At 40.8% G+C, this 27,181-nt stretch overlaps 1 protein-coding gene across 3 annotated transcripts in view; it reads left to right on the forward strand.

The window, feature by feature from the left end:
* Positions 1-22,823, forward strand: part of arfgap1 (ADP-ribosylation factor GTPase activating protein 1) — a 30,685-nt gene extending 7,862 nt beyond the window's left edge. Inside the window, exons 3-13 of one of the 3 annotated variants that reach the window (XM_084317386.1) lie at positions 2,965-3,074; positions 4,271-4,442; positions 8,597-8,697; positions 8,818-8,904; positions 9,832-9,946; positions 10,042-10,098; positions 10,536-10,568; positions 14,861-14,917; positions 16,909-16,968; positions 17,763-17,818; positions 18,704-22,823. In XM_084317386.1, the coding sequence (XP_084173512.1) occupies positions 2,965-3,074; positions 4,271-4,442; positions 8,597-8,697; positions 8,818-8,904; positions 9,832-9,946; positions 10,042-10,098; positions 10,536-10,568; positions 14,861-14,917; positions 16,909-16,968; positions 17,763-17,818; positions 18,704-19,091 (1,236 nt within the window). In that variant the 3' untranslated portion in view covers positions 19,092-22,823. The remainder of the gene's footprint in view (positions 1-2,964; positions 3,075-4,270; positions 4,443-8,596; positions 8,698-8,817; positions 8,905-9,831; positions 9,947-10,041; positions 10,099-10,535; positions 10,569-14,860; positions 14,918-16,908; positions 16,969-17,762; positions 17,819-18,703) is intronic. The other 2 variants (XM_084317388.1, XM_084317387.1) reach the window with 2 other exon arrangements.
* Positions 22,824-27,181: the final 4,358 nt, after the last annotated feature.

Genomic DNA, 27,181 nt, shown 5'->3' on the forward strand with positions numbered 1-27,181 from the left:
TAAAAGAAATTGTGACAAATGTCAATCTAGAGTCATGTAAAAGCTTGAAAGTCGCATTACTGTTCAGACTGAGGTCACATTGCAAAAGATCAGACCTGTATCTGATTTAGGACCACATATGAAAGTGGAGATCAGATTTGATGAGATTTGTGCTGTTCACACTGAAAAAAACAGATCTGAGTCACATATGAGCAAAAATAAATCCGATAAATTTTTCCTGCAGTCTGAACGTAGCCGTAGTGCTCATTTTGGTGCCATGCATGATTCGGTCTGGGACTCTGGGTAGTATCGACCATGTTTGAACTGGTTCCACTAGGTTCTTGATAACCAACCCTAATCATAGGTTGATGGTCATAACCATATGAGGCATGTAATAAGGTAGCAGAGTTGAAACAAAAACGATTTACTCACTTGAATAAAAAAAAAAAAAAGTTCCACATATTTACAAAACAGATTTGTATTTTTATACTTGGGTCTTGGGGAAGGTGTAGACTACCACATGCTGCCCTACTGTCGGTATGGGGAGGGTGTAGACTACCACATGCTGCCCTACTGTCGGTCTGGGGAGAGTGTAGATGTAGACTACCACATGCTGCCCTACTGTTGGTCTGGGGAGGGTGTAGACTACCACATGCTGCCCTACTGTTGGTCTGGGGAGGGTGTGTAGACTACCACATGCTGCCCTACTGTTGGTCTCGGGAGGGTGTAGACTACCACATGCTGCCCTACTGTTGGTCTGGGAGGGTGTAGACTACCACATGCTGCCCTACTGCTGGTCTGGGGAGGGTGTAGACTACCACATGCTGCCCTACTGTCGGTCTGGGGAGAGTGGATGTAGACTACCACATGCTGCCCTACTGTTGGCCTGGGGAGGGTGTAGACTACCACATGCTGCCCTTGGCCCTACTGTCTGTCTGGGGAGGGTGTAGACTACCACATGCTGCTCTACTGTTGGTCTGGGGAGGGTGTAGACTACCACATGCTGCCCTACTGTCGGTCTGGGGAGGGTGTAGACTACCACATGCTGCCCATGGCCCTACTGTCTGTCTGGGGAGGGTGTAGACTACCACATGCTGCTCTACTGTTGGTCTGGGGAGGGTTTAGACTACCACATGCTGCCCTACTACTGTCGGTCTGGGGAGGGTGTAGACTACCACATGCTGCCCTACTGTCGGTCGGGGGGGGGGGTGTAGACTACCACATGCTGCCCTACTGTCGGTCTGTGGAGGGTGTAGACTACCACATGCTGCCCTACTGTCGGTCTGTGGAGGGTGTAGACTACCACATGCTGCCCTACTGTCGGTCTGGGGAGGGTGTAGACTACCACATGCTGCCCTACTGTCGGTCTGGGGAGGGTGTAGACTACCACATGCTGCCCTTAGCCCTACGGTCTGTCTGGGAGGGTGTAGACTACCACATGCCTCCTCCGATACAGAGGAGAACATCCATTGTTACTGCAACATTCCATTATACAGTAGAAAACTGCAAAATATGAGGTTGTTATGAGTAAAATTGGTTATGTAATGGCAGTAACACAGTTAAGGTAGTGTTATATTGTGATCTTGGCACTGCTGTGCTGATCCGTAGCAGTTGGCTTCCACATGTGACAGTAGCACAACAGTGCTAAAACTTTATGCTGTACTAGCAATTCGTCTGTATTACTGCTTAAAATTTCAGGTTTAGTTGTATTTGTCACACATACGGTACATGTACAGTACAGTGAAGTGCTTGGTTCTGTATGAGCCCCCTAAGATTGTGCTTCATACAGTAAAAAGAATAAAGACCAAACACTACAAAATAATATACAATACAAAACTAAAGTACAAAATGCAACAAATGCAAAAATGAGGCAGATGTAGTGCAAATCTTTTAGTAATATAGATAAAATATGGTGTCGAGTTCAAACGTGTTTAATGTGTCTCTAAGCGAAAGTTAAGTGAGTGTGTGGATGTGTGTGCAATGCATGTAGAATGAATGTAGAATGTAAATGACTGTGAATCTGATGCAACAGCGTTGCTTCATTCTACATTATATCCGACAGAAATGGCTCTTTTATTCAATAATTTATTGAGTTAATTCATTCATTCCAAGTAGGGTTGCAAAAGCTTGGGTATATTAAGTTGGAAAGTGAAACCTTCCATGGGAATTAACAGGGATATATGGGAATTAACAGGAATAAGGGTTATTTTCACAGGCTGTATTTATAGAAACAATTTACTTATGAGTTGACCTTTTAAAGAAACACTTTAGCTAGGGACACTTGGCACATAATTTCACACATATACATATACCAAAGTTGTAAACAGTTTTGCCACATTAATTTAGTTTGACAGTTATTGAGAGTTTGAGTTCAAATGACATAACTACTAGTCATGACACAGAATCTCTTGTATTCATTATAGCTCAATGAAATGATGGATGTGGAAAAAATAGCAAATCCCTATTGATACTTTTTCAACACAAGGATTCAATGTCCGCCGATGACATCACTGGAGGACGGACATAAGTCAAACTCTAACTATCAAACTAAGTGAAGGTGTGCAAAATGGCTTTTGAGTTGTGCAATATGTGAGATTATGTGCAAAGTAATCTGCATTGTTGTCAATTGAAAGAGTTGATAAAAGAAATATGTCCCCTATGATCTCACTCCAAAATATAGCTTTTCAGCATAAACATCTGTAAAACGTATTTATTTACTATATTGTGGGCTCAACATCACTGCATTAGTGTGCAATATCCTGAGAACTATCAGTATGGGTGATGGAAGACTGCTCTGTGCAGGGAGAGGATTGTAATTCTACTGAATTACAAACTAAATTTGATGCTGAAAATTACCTTTACATGTGATGGGAATTTTACCGGAAAGTTTCTGGAAATTTGCCGGAAGGTTTCTGGACATTCATCAGAAAGTGTCTGCCCCTTTGCAACCCTAATTCTAATCAATACCTATTGTGCTTTTCTCAGCTTTGCTTTGAGTGTGGGGCTTTCAACCCACAGTGGGTTAGTGTGACCTATGGGATCTGGATCTGTCTGGAGTGCTCTGGCAGGCACAGGGGCCTGGGGGTGCACCTCAGGTAAGGTTCCTGAAATATTCAATGAAATTCTATTCAAGTATCACTATCATATCACAATATTTCCTTCTAGTTTTCCAGTACAAGTTACAATGTGATACGACATATTTTTCTTTTAAATTTCTTATATATATATCTCTCTTTATCGTTTAATACAATTGTCATGGTGTGATTTAATTCAAAGTGGTTTATTTTATTTGACTTTTTGAAAATGGCTGCAAACATATTTTTTGATCAACGTAAAAATATACAGTAATGTATATATTCTTTACGAATATGGACAACAGTATTAAAAAAAACAAAAGAAAATCCATACCTTTATGCCCGCTCTTAACTGGGCGATTTTCTGCGTCGTAGCCTACGACTCTCATCGCACAGTGTACATGCATCAGATTGATGGTCGTACCCAAGATTATTCAATTTGTGTCGCACAGTGTGGCTTGCAAGGAACTTATAAGATGCAAAATATCTCCCAGTTAAGAGCGGGCATTACATGAACCTTCATATTCAGTATACCTCTCAGCCCTAATTCTATTCTAATTTTACTCTCCATTGTCATGGTGGTCTGGTGGTAATTCGTATAACCCAGGCTTTCCCCAACATTGGGGTTGGAAGTGGGGTCCCTTGATATTAAAATAGGCTGGTTAGCTGCCATGTTCACATCCGCCTTCCCCCGGTCTCTAAATACACACCCTCAAGACCCCTACGCTCTACATCTTCTGGCCGCCTCAGACCCACTCTTATCCGAGTTCCGGGGGGGGTCATCGAAGAGAAGCAGGCTATTCTCGGTCCTCGCTCCACAATGGTGGAACAAACTTCCCACCGCAGTCGGGACAGCTGAAACCTGCCCAATCTTCTGTCGTCGACTAAAAACACACTTCAATAAAAAAAAATAAAGAAAAAAAAACCTTTGTACTGTCTTTTACTAGTATGCACTCTGCTACTAAGGAATCCACCTTGCCTAATTTACTACCTACTATGCTAATATGCACTCAATTCTGTAGCACTGAAGTCCAACACTGTTTGACGAACAATGTTACTTACCCTTAGCTGCCAGAGTTGTACCCTTCCCTACTGACTCGTTGTACACAACTTGTAAGTCGCTTTGGATAAAAGTGTCAGCTAAATGACTAAATGTACATTTTTGGGAGGGTGCGTATTCGTCCTGACTGAATGCACCTGTTGTGTCTCCTCCGCAGCTTCGTGCGCTCCGTCACCATGGACAAGTGGAAGGACTTGGAGCTGGAGAAGATGAAGGCGGGGGGCAACGGAAAGTACCGCCTGTTCCTGGAACTCCAGGATGAATACAATCCTAATTGGACCCTGCAGGAGAAATACAACAGCAAAGCTGCCGCTCTCTTCAGGGACAAGGTGAGTTCCTGGTTGTTGCGTCGTCGGTCTGGGCAGGGTGTAGAATACCACATGCTGCCCTACTGTCAGTCTGGGGTGGGTGTAGACTACCACATGCTGCCCTACTGTCAGTCTGGGGTGGGTGTAGACTACCACATGCTCCCCTGCTGTCATAGCTGTCAACCATCCAGTTTTTCCCGGGATTGTCACGTATTTCAACCTTCCTTCCCGCCGTCATCCCGTTGCCGTATTTTTCCCGTTTTTAAATTTAAAATAAAATTTTTACAAAATGGCTGCAATTCCCCTCCATGACGACAGGTGGCAGCAGTGTAGATTAGACCGTTAGCACAGGAAGTCAGACCGGAAGACGGTTACCACCGGAATAACAGCGACCGGCTAAAGGAGTGATTTAGGGCGAAATGTATTACATTCTAAAATGACCTACCTACAAAAGCCAGAGATGCGATACCGGCAAAGTGGGGTTGTTCCCGGAGAGCTCACTCTCGGCCGTGGTTTCTCAGTGTATAATGTATGGTGCTCTCTCTCAACATGCGAGTAGGGTGAGACAACACCATTCTTTAGTCCAAATAATACCCTACTTTATACTATATTATTGTCATTCGTTTAATGTAAAGTCAGTATTACATTGGCACTGCTTTAACGTTGCATTTACCCATAATCCATTGCTGTATTAGACTGTGCCAGTATAACTTTTGTAAAGTAATGAAGAGCAAATGTAAAGTTAATCAATACACAATGAAACAATATCTTTATCTATATCACATGTCAAAACTACTTTAATAAAAGAAGATTTCCGTTTTTCATTTCTACTCATTCATCCAAAACAAGACAGCAATTCCTAAATTCTGCATGCACCAGGAGAATTGAGCTCATAGCACAGATTTGGAGTTGATAGAATGGACATTGCTGTTCTTAGGAAATGTTGCACATGGTGGAAATAATGGAAATTAACATTTCTAACATACACGTTTAAAGTTGATACATTGAGGCATGGTAGAATTTCACTTTATAGTACAGCAGTATCCGTTTTTAACATTACAATTAGTGTCTGACACTATAGACGCATGTTAAAAGTCAGTCAACTTTGTCATTTTCCAATGTGTGCAAGACATACAGAAAAATTCAATTACGTGCCCCCCTTCCCACGGTGTATATAGAAAGAGACAATAAACACAAAAGTAACATAGGACACAATATACAACACACAGGACTATGTACAATATAAACAGTGCCTACAATTAAATTAATGAATGAATTAAATAAGAGGTAAAAGAGAACTTAGTGTAAATATTCTTTAATTTGTGTCAACGTTATAAAAATCCTATTGTATTCAACAAATTAATTATGATACACCAATGTGCCCTTTCTATCTATTCTAAATCTATGGCCTCCCGATTCCACGGCTGCGCAGTGCAGACAATATATATATATAATTTATATATATATATATATTAGAGCTGGGCCGTTAACGGCGTTAACGTGCTGCGTTAACGCTATACTAGTATCGCGCGATAATATAATTAACGCATTAATCTAATTTTCAGGAGTTGACCTAGAGCCCACCAAGATCATGCATATCAAGTTTGGTCAATGTCAGACCTTGCAATACACTGTAAGGCTACTGTCCTGCCTCACTTCCAGTGATGAAGCTAAGCTATGCTAACGGAGCGTCTATTCCCAAAGCTAAAATGCACGCACAGAGACAAAAAAGGTATGTATCTTCTTGTCTAACTCCAGGGAAGATGTTAAATAAGCTAATTTCCCAAAATGTTGGAGTTCCCCTTTAAGCCCTGGCCATATTTTCAAGAGAATTCGCCTGAAAATACATAAGTAAATGGAAGATTGTTCCACTTCTACAAGGCCATTTGCATGTTCTTGTTATCTAGGGACATCTATGGATCTCCGGGAATATATTCCCACTGTCAGAAATATTGTGTCCGTTACTAGGCTTGAGTAAATTGTAATGAACCAAAAGAGAATATCAATTTTCTTTTTCTTTTATTTCTTTTTTTTTTCATCTTTGATGATGAATAACACCATGCTAACATTGACCAGACGTGACATTTTTATTTTTGGGGTCTTAAGCAAAAAAAAATCTAAGCAAATGAATAAAGGGCAGATGATTTACAGGGTTTTTGTTGATACAGTACTGAATTTTGCCATCCGGAGTCTCCGGACACATGCAATTTGAAATATGAATATAGAATATCAGGCCTATAAATTACCTTATTATGGCCAAGTCACACATCTATGGATCGGGCCAAATATCTGGATTGACAGGGCAGAGAAACCGTGAATGAAATCTACTATATTAAGTACAGTTACTTTTTTGTAATATAAATAGCTCTGCCATTTTTCATCTGATTGAGCCGCTTTTTTTTCTCTAGACGTTCACAGAAGGGTAAGGAAACGAACTACGTTGTATTTTATGGCAATAACGTTCAGTTTTGAGATATGATCCCGAAAATAACGAGAAGGGGGAAGAAAGGTTCATATTGGAAGTCAGATGATTGACGGGCTGGTGTGAGCTGGGAAGTGTAGTTTTATGAAATTAGAAAGCCCATCGAAAGCCCTGGGTCTCCTCGTTCATAGGACTACACAGTACACACACATATGACAGTTTCCTTTATTTCCGTCGAATTCATCCGTTTTCCGTCGGGATGTGCCGAGATTTCTATGAACTCATATGTATTCATATAACACTTAAAATCATTGGTAAACAAACGTAGTGCTGAAAATATACACTTTGACTGTTTTCATAGGGTTAGCATAGGGACATAGAAGAAAAACTGCACATTGTATAGGAGTGTACATAGGATCCAGTGCCTTTAAGCGATTTATTAACATTACCATGTCTATTCTAGTTATCTTTTTATTATTATTACTATTGTTTTATTGCACAATCGTAGCAGGCATAGCCAACCGCATTTCACTATGCCCTGGTATGTATGTGATGAATAAACTCTTGAATCTTGAAGGGTCTTTACTCTTGGCTACATTAATTAATATGGACTGTATTGATCTATTTATGGTTTGAAATTATTGTTGGTCCGGTACCGGACCGCTCGGGCTTAACACATTGACCGCCAATCACGTTGTACGACGGGTTTGCTGGTCATGCGAATTCTGCCAAGCCACGGCGTACGACGTTATTGAGATCATATTTCATTTTTTCGCCATGGTATTCATAATTCCGCCACCCAGCCTCTGCTGAGACATTGGGACTCTGCACAACAGTGCCATGCTTCAATACCGCCGCCTGGTGGATGATCGGGCGAGTTACAACCGGAAATGGATCTGGTGATCTCGGTGCATCTGGGAAATCCGTCCGGCAGTCACATATTGTTGCAGGACTCTAGACACACATCCGTGTATATGGATCGCTGCCATAACTCAATAATCGATATGATTTGGGCGTTTATTGCGCCATACAAACCGGAAATGGATCTAGTCGATCGACGTCAAATAAGTGGGATCTTTTTCCTCCAGTCTCATTGGCGAACGGTAAGAGGACAGTAACGTTATTTTCAAGGCGATTGTACATTTCTTTATTTACAAACCATCTGATCAATAAATCAACCCATACTACATAAAGCTATTACGGAATTATAAACGACCCCCCCCCCCCCCCCCCCCGTTCATCCACGCATGATGAGTCATAACATTTAGGATCATGTACAGTTGACATTTTTTATATAGCGTGTATCGGCAACAAACGGCAGTTGATAATCTATATATGCGTTTATGCCTATAACTCACGTTCTAGGAATTACTGCAGAAAACGATAAAAACATACTTATATTCTAGACGGTATTTTTGGAAGAATCTATGAATGAAAAAGTATAACGTTCCTACATCCTGAACGATAGATAATCGATGTTGAATTGAATGGGCCATAGTAATGTCAATTTAGCAATACAATTTAAAAGGTTATAGCCCTGCAAAGAAGGTGAACATCTCCATAGGCTTAGACTGGTGGCAGTGATCATACATTGATGGATAGAAGCGTGGCAGTCAATGTGTTAAGGGGTTATGTGGATGTTGTGTGTAATGAGTGTAGAATGTAGAATGGAGAGTAGAATGAATTTATTTGGTAGTGGTCGTGTCTACTTTAGTGAAATGATAATCTTTAATCTTTGCATCGTATACGACAGGTTGCAACAGAAGCAGATGGTAAAGAGTGGTCTATTGAGACATCTTCTGCCCAAAACTGGACATCTCCTCAACCCAAGATGGGCCTTTCGTCCTCTCATCGGTAAGGGTGAAAGACATCTCTGAGAGCTCTTGTGTGTTGAAGCCTCTGAATCACCTGAGGGGCATATGACCCTGTGGCAGACAACAATCATGAATCAGATTTCCACGTGTCTCGATGCAGGTCAGGGGGTCCTGGGCAGAGCTCGTCCAAACCTTCAGACAAGGCTTTTGAGGACTGGTTGAGTGACGACGTCAACTCCTATCAAAGGTGAGAGCTGGCCGAAACATCGGAGTGGCTGCTGAACCACTGCCTCATACACATCACACACCTGGGCGACAGTGGCTCGGGAGGTAGAGCAGTCATCTGGTAATCCGGAGGCTCCCAGTTCAATTCCCGCTCCTCCCGGGCAGCGTGTCCAAGTGTCCTTGAGCAAGACACTTAACCCCCTAACTGCTCCCGATGAGCAGGTCGGCACCTTGCATGGTTGCTTCTGCCGTCGGTGTGTGGATGTGTGAGTGAATGGGTACAAATGTGAGGAACAAATTGTAAAGCGCTTTGGATAAAATCGCTATATAAAATGCACCATTTACCATTTATACACATCATACACATCCAACCAGTGCCTTCTCTAACCTGACAACATGAACATTCTAAATGGGGCCCAAGTTAATTTCCTGTTGCAATGTTTGCTAATACAATAGCAGACAGGAAATATCCAAACTCCTGGGGGGTCCGAGCTCCTGGGGGGGGGTCCTTCAAAGAGAAGCCGGCTCGGTTCTTGCTCCACAATGGTGGAATGAACTTCCCACCACAGTCGGGACAGTTGAAACCCGGCCAATTTTCCGTCATTGACTAAAATCACACTTCTTTAATTGACATCTGGTGTCCCGCTCTCTAGTCTTCCTATAGTAATTCAGTGGAGAGCATTAAATAAAACACAATCTTCACGCGCTACGCTGAAGTTCTTGATCCCCTGTTATTTTTTACACACTGTTACACACATTGCATGTCTGTGTTCCTGTGTGTGTGCCGCCCATCGCATGCGTGTGTCACTGCATGACGACATTGTCAATGTGTGCAATGAATAAAGACTTCTTCAAAGTCCAGATTGATTAATTATTTACTGTTCTACTGGGGGTAAAGCACATTTCAATGCTGTAGTTTCAATGTATTTTCTTTTGTACACTTCTGCAGTGGCAGCGGTTACAGCGGGAATCAAGAGAATCGATACGTCGGTTTTGGGAACACGGTGACTCCAGACAAGAAGGAAGATGACTTCCTGAACAACGCCATGACCTCCATTTATTCAGTACGTCACGACTAGTCTACAAACAACATCTGAATCTGTGTTCTCCCTCGCTGTAGAATGCCAGCTTTATAATATGTGCTTATTCTCTTTCTTAGGGCTGGAGCAGTTTTGCTGTTGGAGCAACCAAGTTTGCTTCTGTTGCTAAAGATAATGTAAGTATATCTATAGTAGTATGCTATATCCTGATGGCATGTGGACACTGAGTATTTTTATTTTTTTATTTATATATATTTCTTTTATTACCGTATTATAGTTTTTTTTAATACATTTGAATGAAATCTTATTTTCTCTGGATGTTTTAATGTCAATTCTCTGCTCATTTTATGCCTATTTTATGTCTACATTACTGGTGTGAAGCACTTTGGGCTGCATTTCTTCTTGTATGAAAGCTGCTATAGAAATAACATTTGTTATTATGAGTGTAGGGCAGAGAAATGTCAACTGCTCTCGAAAAGCATACAATTTAAATGTCAATTGAATTCTATTTAGTCCTTTGACTTAATTCAACAATAGTTTGGTAATGATAATGAAGACCTAAATAAATAAAAAGATTACACAAATAATATATTTCTCCCTCCTCTTCTCACAGACTACTAAATTGGCAAACCAAGCAACCTTAAAGGTATGAGCCGGTTTTTGTTTGTACACGTAACTTACAGTCTTACCTCAATATTACCTTACCTGACCTTAATGTGAGTTTTCACTTTTACTAGGGCTGTCACTAATGGCTGTTTTAATAATCGAGTATTCTATCGATTTTATTCAGACGATTATCGGATAAAAGAAAACACTGCTTTTCAAAAGCTTTTATTCCTCCCCGTCCTTCTAATGGAAAAATAAGCATCCTCAGTTAAAAGGAAAATCATTTTCACCACTGATACAATTATACAAAAAATGTAACGTTTTAGTGTGTGGATGATGAATTTGCTGTTGCACAGCGAATATACAGCAACATATTTGGGGTTAAATGAGCTGTAAGTGGGATTTCCTTGTTAAAATAATATCTCTACATTCCAAACAGACAGTCTCCCAGTCCCTCCGCTTTGCAGTAAACACGAAACATTTCCTGGTATCCCGTTCCCACTTTATCCAGGAGAGAGAACCTCACACTGCAAAAAATAGTCTTGACAAAAATAAGAAATAAAAATGAGTTTTAAGCAAATATGTGCTTGAAACAAGTACAATTATCTGTAAGATAATAAAAGTATGCAAATCTGAAGAAAAAAAATCTAGGGTTCTCTTTCCTGTTTGGATAAAGTGGGAAGGGATACCAGAAAATATATTGTTTACTGCAGAGCGGAGGGACTGGGAGACCCATGTTACTGACCTAACACTCACTATCGGTGATGACTGTCAGAATGTAGAGCTACATAACACTTATTTGAACAAAAGAAAGACCACTTACAGCTCCTTTCCGCCTGCACACTTGAATTGAGCAAACTCTTGTTTAACCCTCTTGTTATCCTCAAGTTTACTTTACACTCTTTATCCATGGGGTCATTTTGACCCCAGCCATTTAGACCTCCAGAAAATGATTATAATCAAAACTGTTACCCAAATTAGTTTCAGGTGCTTTATGTTTCTTTGTTGACTACCTAAATAACCATTTCAATAAATCGTTTGCCCCACTCCCCCCACCCACCCCATTATACATCCGGAATACCTACATAATAATTATGTGACCATCGAAAAATATATGAATCACCATAAAATCTGGAGGTTTTTACATGTTCGCTCCTCCCCTATGTTGCGTAAACTACCCATATCCTTGCGGGGAACTATATGTCTCCATGTTGCTGGAAATATCAGTTGTTCGGTCATGTGCACATCCCCCCTCCCCGTTTCACAGGAAATATCAGAGTTCTCGTGAAGTGGGTTATATGCACATCCCCCCTGCCCGTTTCACAGGAAGTGCTTAAGTAGTCTCCCCTCCCCCATGTGAACTTGCACTGCAGGTATGGTATGTTAGATTAGGGCCCTAAATAACCCTTTTTAAGATTATACATTTGCATGTAATAGTTGCATCAATATCACCCTAAACAATCAAAACAAATGTGTAAAATGTTGACATTTGCATATAGTTAACTTAAAACACCCCAAGACCCCTACGCTCTGCATCTTCTGGCCGTCTCAGACCCACTCCTATCCGAGCTCCGGGAGGGTCATCAAGGAGAACCTGCCTTTTCTCAGTCCTTGCCCCACAATGGTGGAATGAACTACCCACCCCAGTTAGAACAGCCGAAACCCGTCCAATCTTTCGCCGTCGACTAAAGACGCACTTCTTCAACCATTATCTGAAATAAAAAATAATAATAATAAAAAAAAAGTCTAACCCTAACTAACCTTACTGTCATGCACTTGTCCTAATAAACTAACCTACACTGTAGCACTCAACACTTTATGAACATTGTTACTCAGCCGATAGAGTTGTGCCCTTCCTGATGACTTGTCGTACAGAACTTGTAAGTCGCTTTGGATAAAAGCATCAGCTAAATGACAAAATGTAAAACAGCCTGGGGACACAGCTGGTGTACAAAGTGTGTACAGGACATTGAAAACATAATACATTTTTATGTTTACCCATTTGTCCTCATTAAATTAGGAAAAGTCATGAAATAATAAGCAAAACAGATAGTCAACCATTTATCTATATACGTTAAACATTGGATGAGGTCAGATTGACCCGAAGGATAACAGGAGGGTAAACAGGGTTTAGAAATGTTTTGAACCTCATGCTTCCGAATCAAAAGATTCTTCAAGGCTGTAAATTTGAATAGTTGGTAATGTTGTGTTGATAATCAAATTTGTATTACTCGATTAATCGTGACAGCCCTACACTCCTGATCAGATGTATTGTACCTTGTCCACGCGACGGCACTTTAGCGTGAGCCTTGAATGTGCATGAAAGACTGACTCATTGAATATTGCGGTGCTGTGAACTGACTTCTCTAACCTCTCCCTGCCTTCTCTGGATCTAGTTAAGGGGCTATAAAGAGCCCCCAGAGCCGGTAAAAACAATACCAGCTGCATGGCCCGTTGTCAGCATTATGTTTGCATTTCAAGTACTTTTTATTTCAAAGGAATGGATATCAATTCAGACCTTGTCGGCCTGTTGTTGTATTCTTTTAGCACCTCTATTTTTAGTCCTTATGTTACCTCTTGTAACGTTCAAACTTGTTTATGCAGCTTAAAGGAGCTGTAAGTGGTATTTCCTTTTGTTAAAATAAGTGGTCTAACATGTTAAAATAATAGCTCTACATTCCGACAGCCATCACTGATATAGAGAGTTTGGTCAGTAACATGGGTCTCCCAGTCCCTCCGCTCTGCAGTAAACACAAAATAAATGTTCTGGTATCCCGTTCACACTTTATCCAATCAGGAGAGAGAACTCCACATTGCCTGACAAAAATAAAAATGCACAAATACTGTGTGTGCTTGAAACAAGTCAAATAATCTGTAAGCTAATTTGGCATGGCCAAAAAATATCTATCCTGATTGGATAAAGTGGAAACGGGATACCAGAACATTTATTTTGTGTTTACTGCAGAGTGGAGGGACTGGGAAAACCATGTTATGGACCAAACACTCTAATATCAGTCTTTTTCTATGTATAGCTATTTAACACTTATTTTAACAAATAAATACCACCTACAGCGCCTTTAACTGGCTTCTGCTTGGATATAGTAACACTGTCTTGCCTTGGCATCTGCACTCTTTGAGTTGATGGATAATCTCTATGATGACACAGTGGCATTTCAGTATGATAATGCCAATTATGTAGAAACGATGGGAAACTGACCTGATCTCAAACCCCGCCCTTTTTTTTCTCTTCTTGGACCTCCAATCACAACTGTTGCTTTCCTCTGACAAACTCAAAAACAAAGAGGGCGGGGCTTGAGACTGGTCGATGGTTGAATAGATGGAACAGTGATTGGCCTTAATTCTTACCACATGTGGACAATAACATTTAACTATCATTCATATTAAACGTTTAGTTACATCGATCACTCCTTTCTGAATGTTGACCATAGGTTATCCACTCATTGCATGGCACTTTCATATGTTCTCTGAATGTGTTTCTTTGCTGCTGACGATGCTTTTATAGAGGTGTAATGGTGTGTGGGCAATAAAGAACACAAAACTCACTTTTCGGTTCGACCCCCTTTGGTATGTACTCTGCTAAACACAATTATGCCTTGAAGTACTACTAAAAATATTAATTAATTCTGGTTACTCACGAGTGGTACATTGTCCCTTAAGACAAAAATAAATATGAAGCTCTTGGCGATGTTGTGTTGCCCGGCTATAGCCAGGATTCTTAAGCCTCTTCAGGCCACAACCCCTACTGAGTAAATGTAGATTCCCACTGGAACCCTGCCTTGTTGAATCATACTAGTGCTCTCGTCATGTGGCCCAAACTGAGTAAATAATGATTTATCTTCCTGGGTTCCTAGGTTCATTAAAACATACCTCTTTGTCATTTGGGAACCCGCACCAGTTTACCAAGGCCACATGTTGCTCTAAGTTAAGTTACTAAAGTATGGATGGAAGTGTTTGTATTGTATATTACAGGCTGCTTTTGTATATAAGAATTTTTCTTAATTGCTTGCCTGGATAAATAAAGGTTAAATGAGAAAAATAAATTTTATCTCAGTAGGCATCACGAACCAATCCATACCCGTATGCTTTATCGCGTAAAAACAAAAGGACATTTAGTGTGTGCAATATGTACTGAACCATGGTCCTAAATCGGAGGTGTGTACCGAATTGAGTTTTTGTGAGTTATTACACCTCTAGTGCTCGCCAAGTGTTCATGTGAATGGAATCATCACTCATGGCAGGTGTTTTGCATTACTGTGAATGTTGAACCCTGTTTTCATTCAAGCATTATTTTCCCTTCTCGCTTCCAACCAGGCCACAGAGTTAGGACAGACAATAAATGAGAATGTTATCAAACCTACCCAGGAAAAGGTAACATTGGTGTTTGAAGTTGTCCATCTGGTGGTGGGTTTGGCAGCGCTTCATGAAAAAAAAAAAAAAAAAAAAAAACTGCTTCAGATGTGAATGTGCTTCTTTTTTTTGGAACATTGCCTGTTTGTTGGAATCTGTGTGCTTCATGCCTACATTACAACGAAACAACAAAATCTATGAGGTTGTCTAATATATTAAATTAATATGAATTAATATTAATTGGGGATGGGCAAGACTTAATAAATTACTAATAAGTCATTTGGAACTATTCGAATACTAATAGAAAATCTAAACGATATTCCCATAAACGATTACATTTTTTAATTTTACGAATATTCGAAAATCGATGCCCATCCCTAATGTTAATATTAATGACGGCTTGCTTACTAATTTGCAGTCTGAGGCTTGGGCCAGTGACTTCTTGGAGCATACAGCTGACGCTCGGAGGCGCTAGACTAGAGCTAGTTAGTTTCTTCGGCCCTCGTATCAAAGCCAAGTCTTATGTACGACTCCATAGAAAAAGGATTGGAAGACATGGGAACGCTGTGACAGCACCCTTGAAGATTTTACGGGGGTTAAGGATACATTTCGAGGCGCGATTGTAACGTTCGTTTGGATATGAACATTTAGACAAACGTCAAAATGAGTCTATAAACGTCAGTCTTCTATGTTTCTTTAGTTGTCGGTGGAGAGGCTCCTGTCTGTTCCTTGGCCATGACATCACGGATCATTGTCTAGATCCCAAGGTTTCTAGCACTGAGTAATTAGCAGAGAGAGACGGCATATCTGCGGGGTGTTAAGTCTTTAGAAGTCTTACATTTCATTTGCATAGGTATTACATTTTTTGGGGAGGCAGCCTGGCTGTCGGGAGATGAAATTATATTAAATACATGAAATGTTTTTGTATTCAAGTCGTTGTTTGTTGCGGGGCTACCGGGAGCGTGGTGCGTCTAGCGAGAGCTTGTATGTAATGCACAATCATTTTAATTGCAGTGCAGCCACCAGTTAAATGTCAGTGGTTTTTCTTTTGCTAGTATAGTCGTGATATTGGTATTCATTTTGCTCTAAGTGGTATTAAAGTCTTTAAACCTGCAGATACCCTGGAGAGAGAAAGAGAGAGACGTTGATGTTTAATGGATATTTGAGAACTTACTCGTCCAACGCTAGAAGTATTGAGGCTCTATTCTGTGATGTTAACAAGAGATAGAATCTGGAGCCGAGCCAGTGTACAAATGAATAGGAGACAGACTTTGTGGACTCTAAACCTCAGTTCCTCTGAACTTTTACACTGAAACAATCTTTATTTTATTGTCATACTCAAATATATGAACTGGAAAATACGGTGGTATTCCTATTCCGTCACTGTTTACGTCTGTGCTGTCACACTTTCCACAAAGGCAGTTTGCCACATGTTTCCAAAAACAATAGCCCCAGGTTTTGTCTTTTGATGACATCATGAGGGGAGAGGCTTGGCTCGTTTTGTTTCTAGCTTCAGAACAACCGTTAAAATAACATTTTGTTCTGTCGTTTTGTCAATTGTTTGTTAGTTGATTTTCTTTTACCTAATGCGATTCTCTATGGTCTGGTAATGAGATTGTGTAAATACCACCACTATGAAGGAAGGACTACATAGTTAAAGAAACCTGCTCTTAAACATGTGCTGTGCGATATTTAGTTGTGCTTTAGTCTCCCGATGTGCGGTTGGCATCTGTCCTTGGCAGTAGGCGCTAGTGTGTAGTACAGTTGCTTGTAGAAAACAACCCCCCGCTGCATTAATCTAGATCCTAGGCTCATGCAATCAATGTGTTTCTCTCTGGAATTTAACAGTGATTCTTGCATCATGCTGTTGATTTAATATGATTAATAACCGATTATTAATAGGCTAATCAAAATTACAATCGCACTTGATTTGCTGCATATTCTGACTGATAAAAGTTTGTTGAGGATTGTTTTCCTCTCCGTTGTTATTAATGATCATTTGGCTCATCCAGGTGAAAGATGGAAAGTTGCTAGATGAAATGGCGGTCGGCTTCACTGGGCTGGCGAACAAGGTATGGGTGGGGCAGACCTCTGCCTCGGTGCACAGATCCATAACCAGTCTCCTGAACGGGGACCGCTCAGGCCACCAGTCTTGTACTTGTCTGCGTTGGCCTGGGCTGACGCCATTAGCGGCAGATGGGACTGTAGCACTTGTCCCTCCCGTTTTGTGTCCTTAAAGGGAGACTGGTTTGGGTCTGTTGGTTTTCATTTGCATAATATTAATGTGTTTCATCTTCCTGCTTTATTCCTGCTGCCATTTCTATTGTGGCGGTAAGTACTGTGTAAACATTTTCTTTTTTTGGGGTTTTTTGATCTGTTGAGGTGCTGGAAACGAATGTACCGGTAAATGTGAAGTCAAAATGCATAACTTAAAATGTACCATAACATAGATATCGCTGCTGGCGGGACAAAACCTCATAACTCCAAAAACCCAACTTTTCAGCAGATGAAAAAACACAGATTTGAGGGCGAATATAGTTAGGAGGTTTAGACAAATGATCGGTTTAATGCTTTCCCATTGTTTAAACTTTGTAAAACCCACACACACATATGGAGGATGATCTACGGAGTTGATTTATATAAAATAAAAATGAAAAATGGAGTTATGAGGTTTTGTCCCGCCGGCAGCGATATGTAGAACATGAGTTTCACTTTGATAGACTAGTACTTTTTGTAGTTATTTGACAAAAACATTGTAAATAAATACTGTGCCTTTTTAAGCAAATCGGTGCAAAAATTCAAGGGGCTGAATATTTTCCAAAGAAAAATTAAATGTTGGTCACTTTTATACTGTATCTTTCCTCAGGTTCAGGGAGCCGGTGCGAAATTGACAAATCTCTTCACGGGAAAACCAGAGGACGGGTAATAGTAACATCTTTTCATTTAAAACAACACCAGGCTTCTTAATCTTGTTTTCCGTGTGACTCAGAACAACAGAGATGATATTATTGAGATTTTAATAGTATTTCATTCAACATAAGATTTGTCTAAGGCCCCGTTTAGACGGAAACGCTAGCAGGTGAATCCGCAAAAATATTTTTTCGGATGTGCCTTTCGTTTATACGGAAACGGCGTTTTTACGGGGTGAAACCGCAAAAAAGTGAGACTACCTTCCAGGGTGGAATTCCTAGAAACGCAAAAGCTTTGCGCTCTCGTCTAAACTGTTAAACCGTATAAATCTGTTAAAACGATGACGAAAGGGTTGTCACGGCTCTGGTCGCGCGTACTGCTTACGTCACAGGTAGCAGGTATGCGCCAGTAGCCGAGACGTAAACAAAGCAAGTATGTCTGACTATATCAACGGAGATCACCTGAAGGCTACATTGGCAGTACTTTTAACCCTTTCACTGCCACACGACAGAAGGTTAACCCTTTACTATCACACAACCGGCTGTCGTGTGGCAGTGAAAGGGTTAAATACACAAGAATCTGTCCCGCGGCGTGAGTGGACCCACTGTCTGCGAGTGACTCTGCTTTGGTCCAATCACATTCCCCATCCACAGTCTGCGAATCAGAGGCAGAGTAGGGCGGGTCTTCACAGCACGTCATGTGACATATGCGCCAATCGTGTGACAGCGGGGCTCCGTCGTTACAGCGTCGTCTGCACGGAGAATTCCACCCCAAAACGCTCGTCTAAACGTAAAATTAAAAGTGAAAACGCAAGATGACTTTTGCGGTTTCTGTTCACAAAACGCTCGTCTAAACGTAGCCTAAGAAGCAGAGCTCTTTATGTCTATATCCCTCCAGGTCAGGAGAGAGCTACCAGAACATGGACGCCACCGAGGGCTACCAGGGCAGCTCCGCCCAGGCGCCCTCCACGGACTTCTGGGAGACGTTCGGCAGCAACACCTCCTTGAAGGCCAAGCAGTCCCCCAGTAGCGACAGTTGGACCGCCGTGGACAACTCGGCGGAGAAGAAGAGCTCCGACAGCTGGGACAATTGGGGCTCGGAGGCGGCGGTGGCAGCGGCACCGGCTGCACCGTCTGCACCGTCTGCAGAGTCGTCCGACAACAAACACAGTACGGGAGACAGCTGGGAGGCCTGGGATAACAACTGGCAGAACGCCGGCGAGACCAAGGCCAAGAAGAGCCCCACGAAACCCGCCGAGGAGACCTGGGAGAACGCGGACTGGTAGTGGGGCATCACGCTCCTGCTCCATCTCCATCTTCTCCTCCCTGGCCCTCTTCTCCTCCGTCTCTCTCTCTCCATCTCACAGGCACTTTGAGGGGACAGAGCTCGGTTTGGCTCAGTTCCTGTCAGTACACTCTGTATCTTATTTGCCATAAGCCCCCTAAGTAAGAATGAATCGAACCTGAACTTAAATTGAGATAATTACGAAAGTTATTCCTGAATATTTACAATTGTGGTGAGTTTTGTCCCTTTTTTTTTCGTGTAAAGTTTTTTCCTCATCACAAGGAATTACATTCTAAATCATTGTAGATATTGTCATGTTTCCCGAACTGTATGAACTACTGAACTCCAATATGTGGAATAAGACACGGTGATATCTTCATATCATAGATTTATCGCTGCAGGTATTCAGTACATCCTACAGTTTGCAGCGATCTACTTTTTAAGTGAGGGAAGAGAGGGAGGCTGTCTCTTCAGAATTTATGCATGAGATAAAGAAACTGTAAATATGTCTGAACAGTTAAGATCACTCAACGCACCTTTTTAGTTGGACAATTTAGCCTTTTTTTTTTTTTATACACATGTATTATTTTCTGACCTCACAATCGGGTACTTTTTCAAAAGAACACGTAACAAAGCCTGACCGTAAATGAGACACTGATGCTCAAATCTTCTCTACACCCATGTGTGTGCTGCTAGGCAGTCGCCTTGCTTTCTCTCTTAATATCCCGAGATTAACTTCTTTCATTTTCATTCATGTTTGTCATTTAGAGATGCAGTAAATTATGTCTGAAAAGTTGTTTCGCTCCATTTTACCCAATCATGTCTAACAATAAGTGCATTTCTTCATCGGTGAAACCCTCCGCTCTCACTCCCATCACGTTCCGTCGTTAGAAGAGATATGAATCCCCTTTCACAAGTAAATAATACCTTGTCGTCTGAATGCTGTGCAGAAATGCAAGATCATCAACTTTGTCTTGCGTAGGTCGGCGTTGACGTGCCGCACCAAGTGTTCCGTTCCGCTTCTGTTCTTTTGTAAATCGACCTGATGAGTTCTCCACAACGCTCCTGAACAGCGAGCCTTTTATTTAATGAAAGCCACTTGCTGGACTCCTGTGATCAGTGGTTTTGTCTTTATTCCGTGAAAATATAACGTGCTGCAGCATCTGGGTGAAGATCCAGAGTCCCAACAACATAGTTCTTTATACACTAATTAAGCTGATTTATTAAATTGACGATATATCTAGGTGATGTCCCTCTGTACAGTGTAGATGTTAATTTCATCCGGCTCTCACGGTTGGTTTATTTAACGTGTGGAACATCACTGTTAACAGTGGCTGAATACGGATGAGGCACTGTAATAACGGGAGCGTGTTTCATTGCTTGTTGCGACCAGACTTGTGGGGAACTGCCACAGCAACCTTTTGTGACCTCCGCTGACCTGAACTACATTTATAGTGAACTGTAACCGCATCTGTTGTCTAATATCAAGTAACACTTTCTTTTGTGAACTGTTCTATATACCTCCGTCAGGCGGCATCGTGTCGTGGTGAGGAAGGGTCTGCTTGCGCTAACTATATCCATCAAACACATCCCCTCTTTGTTCTTTTTATTTGTATTAAGCCAGGAAAATTTTCCAGAACTCAATGCAAATGCTGTCCAATTTAAAATGGAAAATGTGCTTCATATTCGAAAGGTCAGATGGGTTTTGTAGCCACATTCTTGCTCACACGTGTGCTTCTAAGTGTTCTTGGTGAAGCACGGTGCTTGAGCAGATTTGTAAGTGTCCTTGCAGAGGCAAGCACTAATGAGAAATTGAAATGTGATTTTGTCGAAGCAAGGACACCAAAATGGCTTTTCAGAGAGAACCACCACAAATTAAACCCGATGGCTGTTTTATGAATGAAGCAATTGAAGTGAGCCACCGTATGAACTCGAGCTCATCACAACCATTCCATAGGAGATTGTTTTATTTCAAAGAATTCTGGAGTGTGTTCAGAATAATTTTCACATACTCTAAGAAAGTGGGGGGAAAGAAATGTTGAATGGCTTAACCAGGGCAAGTTTAATAAAACAAATAGCTTACATCTGATTAAAACCATAGCTTACACCATATTCCACGAGACTGAGCTTTTACCAGCAGTGACTTACTAATCACTCGAGCAGTATGAATATATAGATATATTTAAGCAAGAGCGTTCTAAGCTGGCCCTCCAACACGACATACGGTAGACTAACGACTTGAACCAAGAGGACAAAAGGGATTTACTATAACCTCATACGTTACAAATTCCTCGTCCTGTTTTCTCTGTCCCTACAGTGTTCAGTCCACTGTGTCTCTTTAAGTGTATATTCAGTATAGTGTAAACGGGACGTCTCACCCCCCCCCCCCCCCCCCTACCCATTATAACGCCACAGCCGTCGTATGCAATGTCTTGTAAATCTAAGAAAAGTGAGTCGTACTAAATGAAACGAAAAGACATTTTTAAAAAGGATCTGCATGTTTTCTACATCAAATGATAATGTATTGATGACGTGAACCAGATGAAATGTGACAACTGTGCAACGCTTGTGTAGTGGACCCTCTGCAGTCGTGTGCCCTGCCTGTTCTATGCCTTAAAGAACTATCTTTGTCTTTCTGTTGATGCTGTGTTGTCATTTTGCTTTGAAGGTTGTTTGCTCGTGTGGGTGTGTGTGTATCATACAATAAGTTGTATGTGTGTAGTTATTCGATGAACATGTATGATCAAATGTTAGTCGAGGGATGCCCCTTTGGTCACATCCCCATCCCATATATTTCCGGTGTTTTTTCCCAGTGACTATTTGGTATTCTATATTTGTTTCAGAAGCTTTTGTCTTTTTGTTTTTATGCTTATTTTAATTTTTTTTTGTAAACCTGTTAAAGAAGGACTCTGTGCTGTGATGTGGCACAGATGTTTTAAAGAAAATATTTGAACAGCTAGTGCGACAGTGGCTCAGGAGGTAGAGTGGACATCTGGTAATCGGAAGGTTCCCGGTTCCATTCCCACTCCTCCCGGGCAGCGTGTCGAAGTGTCCTTGAGCAAGACACTTAACCCCTAATTGCTCCCGATGAGCAGGTTGGCACCTTGCATGGTCGCCTCGGTCATCGGTGTGTGATTGTGTGAATGTGAGGAACAAAATTGTAAAGCGCTTTGGATAAAGGCGCTATATAAAATGCACCATTTATTCATCTCATTTGATGACTGAATTAAATCTGTCCTGATGAACTGTACGTTCAAAAGTAACGTATTTTCCATGCACGTCGTAGAGTCCTCAGTTTGATTTGTGGATGAATTTGCAGAACCCGCTGGTGCTAGGGATATATCTTGGGCCTATTAAGCATATAATTTGGGTACACTGTCATCCCAATGAATATTTTTTTAGTTTTTAACCCTAATTTCTCAACATCAGCATAAAATATCTTTGCCACATATGGGAAAGTGTATGTGGCAATCTTTGTCGATATAACTCATCAGAAATACTATTTTTTGATATGTGCATGCATCATGATATAAGTATAGGTAACATAATTCAAAGATTGTGTTTTATTTTTTTTAAATGGTTTCTTCAGTAGATTACAGATGTTTACCCCCCCCCCCCCCCCTCCAATTCCACTAGCAACCATTCCATAAGGTGAGCTGGTGTTCTGTGCTCAATTCAGATTGTGTATATTTTTTCTGTACCAGTTGTCTGTGAAATAAAGATTTGTGCTGTGCATGTGGCATTATGTCGTGGATTAGGGTGGTCAGGGAGGCGTGTATCTTGAGGATAATTATCCTTTTAAACTAGATATTACTTTTCTCTGTAATATCTAACATCTGGCAACATACCAACCAAGATCTCATAGGTTGGAGGTGTTTTTCTGGGCTCTGGTTGGCTGCAGGTCTCCCAGCTACAATTCAATCCCGCAGGGCAACTAGGAATGTCACCCAAAACAATGTTTGTAACACCATTTGATGGCTGAGAACATTTGTAAAGACTCCTAGCCATTTTTCTTTTACTTTCTACCAATGTTGTCTTCCTGTACAAGCCCTGAAATAATTGCCAAAGCCTACTTCACATCTCACCCAATGCAAAGAAGTTTGATTTTGAGTGTTTTAAGTGTTTCTTTTTGATTTATTTAATTAAAGTGTATATACAGTGGCCCCATTTAATTGTGCATTGGTTTCATGGCTAACTTTTAAGGAGGAGCTGGGTGAATAAAGCACAGCATGGACTGCGCTGAGAAAGGATTCTTTGACAACATAATTGATGAGAAGGAAATAGGATTAGGGGCAACATTCTGAACTTTGCCTTTAAGACAATGAGTCTCACCGTGGACCCAATTCATGAGTAAATTAGGCTCACCCTGAACCCATTCATGGGTAAATGAGTCTCACCCTGTCCATCAACATTAAAACATGCTGGCACTCTATACAGCCAGATCTTGCTTTATACCACATGACAAGGGTACATAATGTATGATATGTCATAGCCATACATAATGTGTATACGTAATGTTCTCTGTTTCGTATTTGTAAAAGGCCCAAAAAACAGCACAGTATAATACAATGTAGATATATTACGTATGGCTATAACATTATGTACGTTTTTTTTTTTTTCGTGTGGTCAAGATTAGTACTTTATTTACGTTTTCTGATGAGACCGTGTTGCTTTATCATACATCATATACCCGTGATACAGCTATTGGGTCTCAGCTGTCTGATGGAAGTAGACCTACATCAATTTTTGAAAGTAAAAATAGGCAGTGTAAACAATATAATTAACTCTGAATATACGCATCTGAGCAAGTATAGGCAGTGTGATCAAAGGTGCAGATGATGCCCTATCAGTTATATTATACATTACAATAAATATGGTTACAATAAACACTCTAAATGTCTATCCAGCTTTCCCATAGAAAGGGGATAGATGAAGCTGTTTCTATCCATTTGGTATGTACCCACCACTGTGTCCTTTATGAAAAGGTTGGATGGCCTTCTCTGGTTGAAAGGCTAACTATGATTGGTATTTGTTTATTTTTAAAGCCCTTATTGGTAAACGTCCCCCTTACATCACAACACTGTTTCGAATGGAATCTTGGAACCTAATCTACACATTGACAGGTTGGTTCTTAGAGTTTCTCGAGTTTGCTCTCAGCTAGGAAAAACTGCTTTTTCCTTTGATGCTGTCTATACGAAATTGCTGATAAACTTTGGGCTAAATCCACAAAGAATGGATTGCACGGAGCAAGTTGCACCCTTACTTACAATTCATTATGAAATGAAAATGGGGGACCCTGATGTAAACAAGACGAAAGTCTTTCTCTGGTCTGTTAACAATTGTGTGTATTGAGCCGTACTGTATTGTACCCATTCTGCAATCTGTTAATAAAATGTTCATTCAATCAATCACCGTGCAGATTGATTGATTGATTGAATGAATATTTTATTAACATATTGCAGAATGGGTACAATACAGTACAGCTCAATACACACAATTGTTAAGGGGATGCAGACCAGAGAAAGACTTTCGTCTTGTTTACATCAGGGTCCCCCATTTTCATTTCATAATGAATTGTAAGTAAGGGTGCAACTTGCTCCGTGCAATCCATTCTTTGTGGATTTAGCCCTTTGTCTTGTTGTGCTCGTCGTCGCTGTAAATGAGGGTAACCTGTTGTCTTACAAGTTGAAATAAAGGTTTGAAATTAAATGTAAACAAGGCAATTGAAATGAGTCTGCATATCCCTCCTATGCCCCAAACGCTCTTCTTCAGAGAGAGAGAGAGAGAGAGGGTCAGAGCAGAGGGCTGCCTGAAGTGCAATACCCCTGGAGCAGGTTTGGGTTCAGTGGGTTCACTGAAGGGCACTTTGGCAGAGATGGGAACAAAACAGTGACCTTTCCGTTACTCGTCACCCTCGATGTGCCTCTAGGCTCTCCAGCCACTGTGTGGCCTCGCTAATGTGATAGGAGTCACTAAGGTTGTGTCATCCACACATTTAGTATAACAAACAGGTTACCAAAGGTGCAATGCAGGTAAAAGCAGTTGGAAAGAACACTAGTGGGGCCCCTGTGCTCATCAAGAGAAGGTAATATAACTGCATATAACATAAGGTCTAATATACCTGCATATAACATAAGGTCTAATATAACTGCATATAATAAGGTCTAATATAACCCCTCGATATACTTACTTATACACCTGCATATATATATATATTTTTTTTTTAAACCTTTATTTAGGTAAGTTCGCTGAGCACAGGTGCTCTTTTTCAGGAACGCCCTGCTTCACATTCACACAGTTCCATTCACACCTGGGAGCTGCCCAGTACAACCACAGTCGACACCATTGGCCACTGAGCAACTCCACTGGAGCAGTTGGGGGTTAAGTGCCTTGCTCAAGGGCACTTCAGCGGTTGGTGTTCCTGCCGGTCCCGGGGATCGAACCGACGACCTTCCGGTCACAAACCCGCTTCTCTAACGAACAATGAACACTACACAACAACAACCACCAAAACGCACATAGCACACACATCCACACGCACACACTCACTTTAAACAAACACACTGTAGCACCCACTCCACACACTTTATAGCACACACCCACTTTAAACAAACACACTGTAGCACCCACTCCCCACACTTTATATTTATTGATGAAGGATTGCACTACAACTCGTACACCTTACTGTAAATTGTACCTAAATTGTACCTCATCCCATTTCTGCTTTGCACTATATAGTACTGTACATTAGTACACTGCATAGTATTGTATATTATATGGTAACTCAGAACATTGTACATATGTCTATACCGAACACTGTGACCTCATTTTCTTCTTCTAAATTACATGCTATACTATGTTATTTGATGTTATTTGATACTATCTTGTCTTAGCACAGTCTCTGGAGCGTAACAGTAAGAAGCATTTTGTATGAAAGTATTCTGTACTTCTGTATGACAACTATTAAAGAAACTTGAAAACTTGAAACTAACCTTTAGGCCACCGCTGCAACATAAGGTCTAATATACCTGCATATAACATAAGGTCTAATATAATTGCATATAATATAAGGTCTAATATACCTGCATATATAACATAAGGTCTAATATACCTGCATATAACATAAGGTCTAATATACCTGCATATAACATAAGGTCTAATATAACCCCTCGATATACTTACTTATACACCTGCATATAACCCATAACTCTGTATGACAGCACATACAATAATGCTGTATATATATGTGCTCTAGCATAGTGCAAATGTAACAGTAAAGTGCAATAGTACTATACAATGCACAGGTATAACATTTACTGGGTATGAAAATATAAATGAGTACTACTGAGTAATAGTGCTAATCAGATGTCATAATCAAATTATATGTAGTCAAGTAAAGTCAAGAGTTTTATTTGTCACGGCATACGAGTATACAATGAAATGCGGGTGGTCTTGCCCGCAACGATGTGCAATACAGTAATAGAATCCAATACAAAAAACATTGTGCAATAACAGGTAACAGGCAACATGGTGTGACATCTCGGATGATCTCGGCATTTGTACATAGTTATTTACAGAGTATATAGGACATAGGTAGCTTTGGTAGTGCAATACACTGTTACTGTTGCTAATACTAGTTTAAAGTGGCCTTTCCTTTTGGCAATAAGTGTGGGTGTGTGCGACATGAGTGTGTGCCCGCTCATGTTAAAGTGTCAAAGTGGCTGCTAGTGTGTGAGAGTGCACATCGTGCGTGTCGTGTGTGTACAGAGTTGTAGTACAGTGATACAGGTATAAAGACATTATGGTAGTAAGTCTGGCCAGCAGCGTAACTACTAAGAGTAGGTAAGGGATGTACAGATATAAATATAGTATCTACAAATATGTAAAAAGGATTATACGCAGACGTTATGTACAGACACAGACTCATTCAATTCATTACATTGAATTCTTGTATCATGCAAAACTAAAAGTGTCACAGAGAGCCTATTATAAAAGCTCACCGCAAGACGTAGACTTTTATAATTGATTGATTGATAACTTTATTAACAGATTGCAGAATGGGCACAGTACAGTACAGCTCAATACATAAAA

The sequence above is a fragment of the Notolepis coatsorum genome, assembly GCF_963971535.1.
Source record: "Notolepis coatsorum genome assembly, chromosome: 6".
Classification (NCBI taxonomy): Eukaryota; Metazoa; Chordata; class Actinopteri; order Aulopiformes; family Paralepididae; genus Notolepis; species Notolepis coatsorum.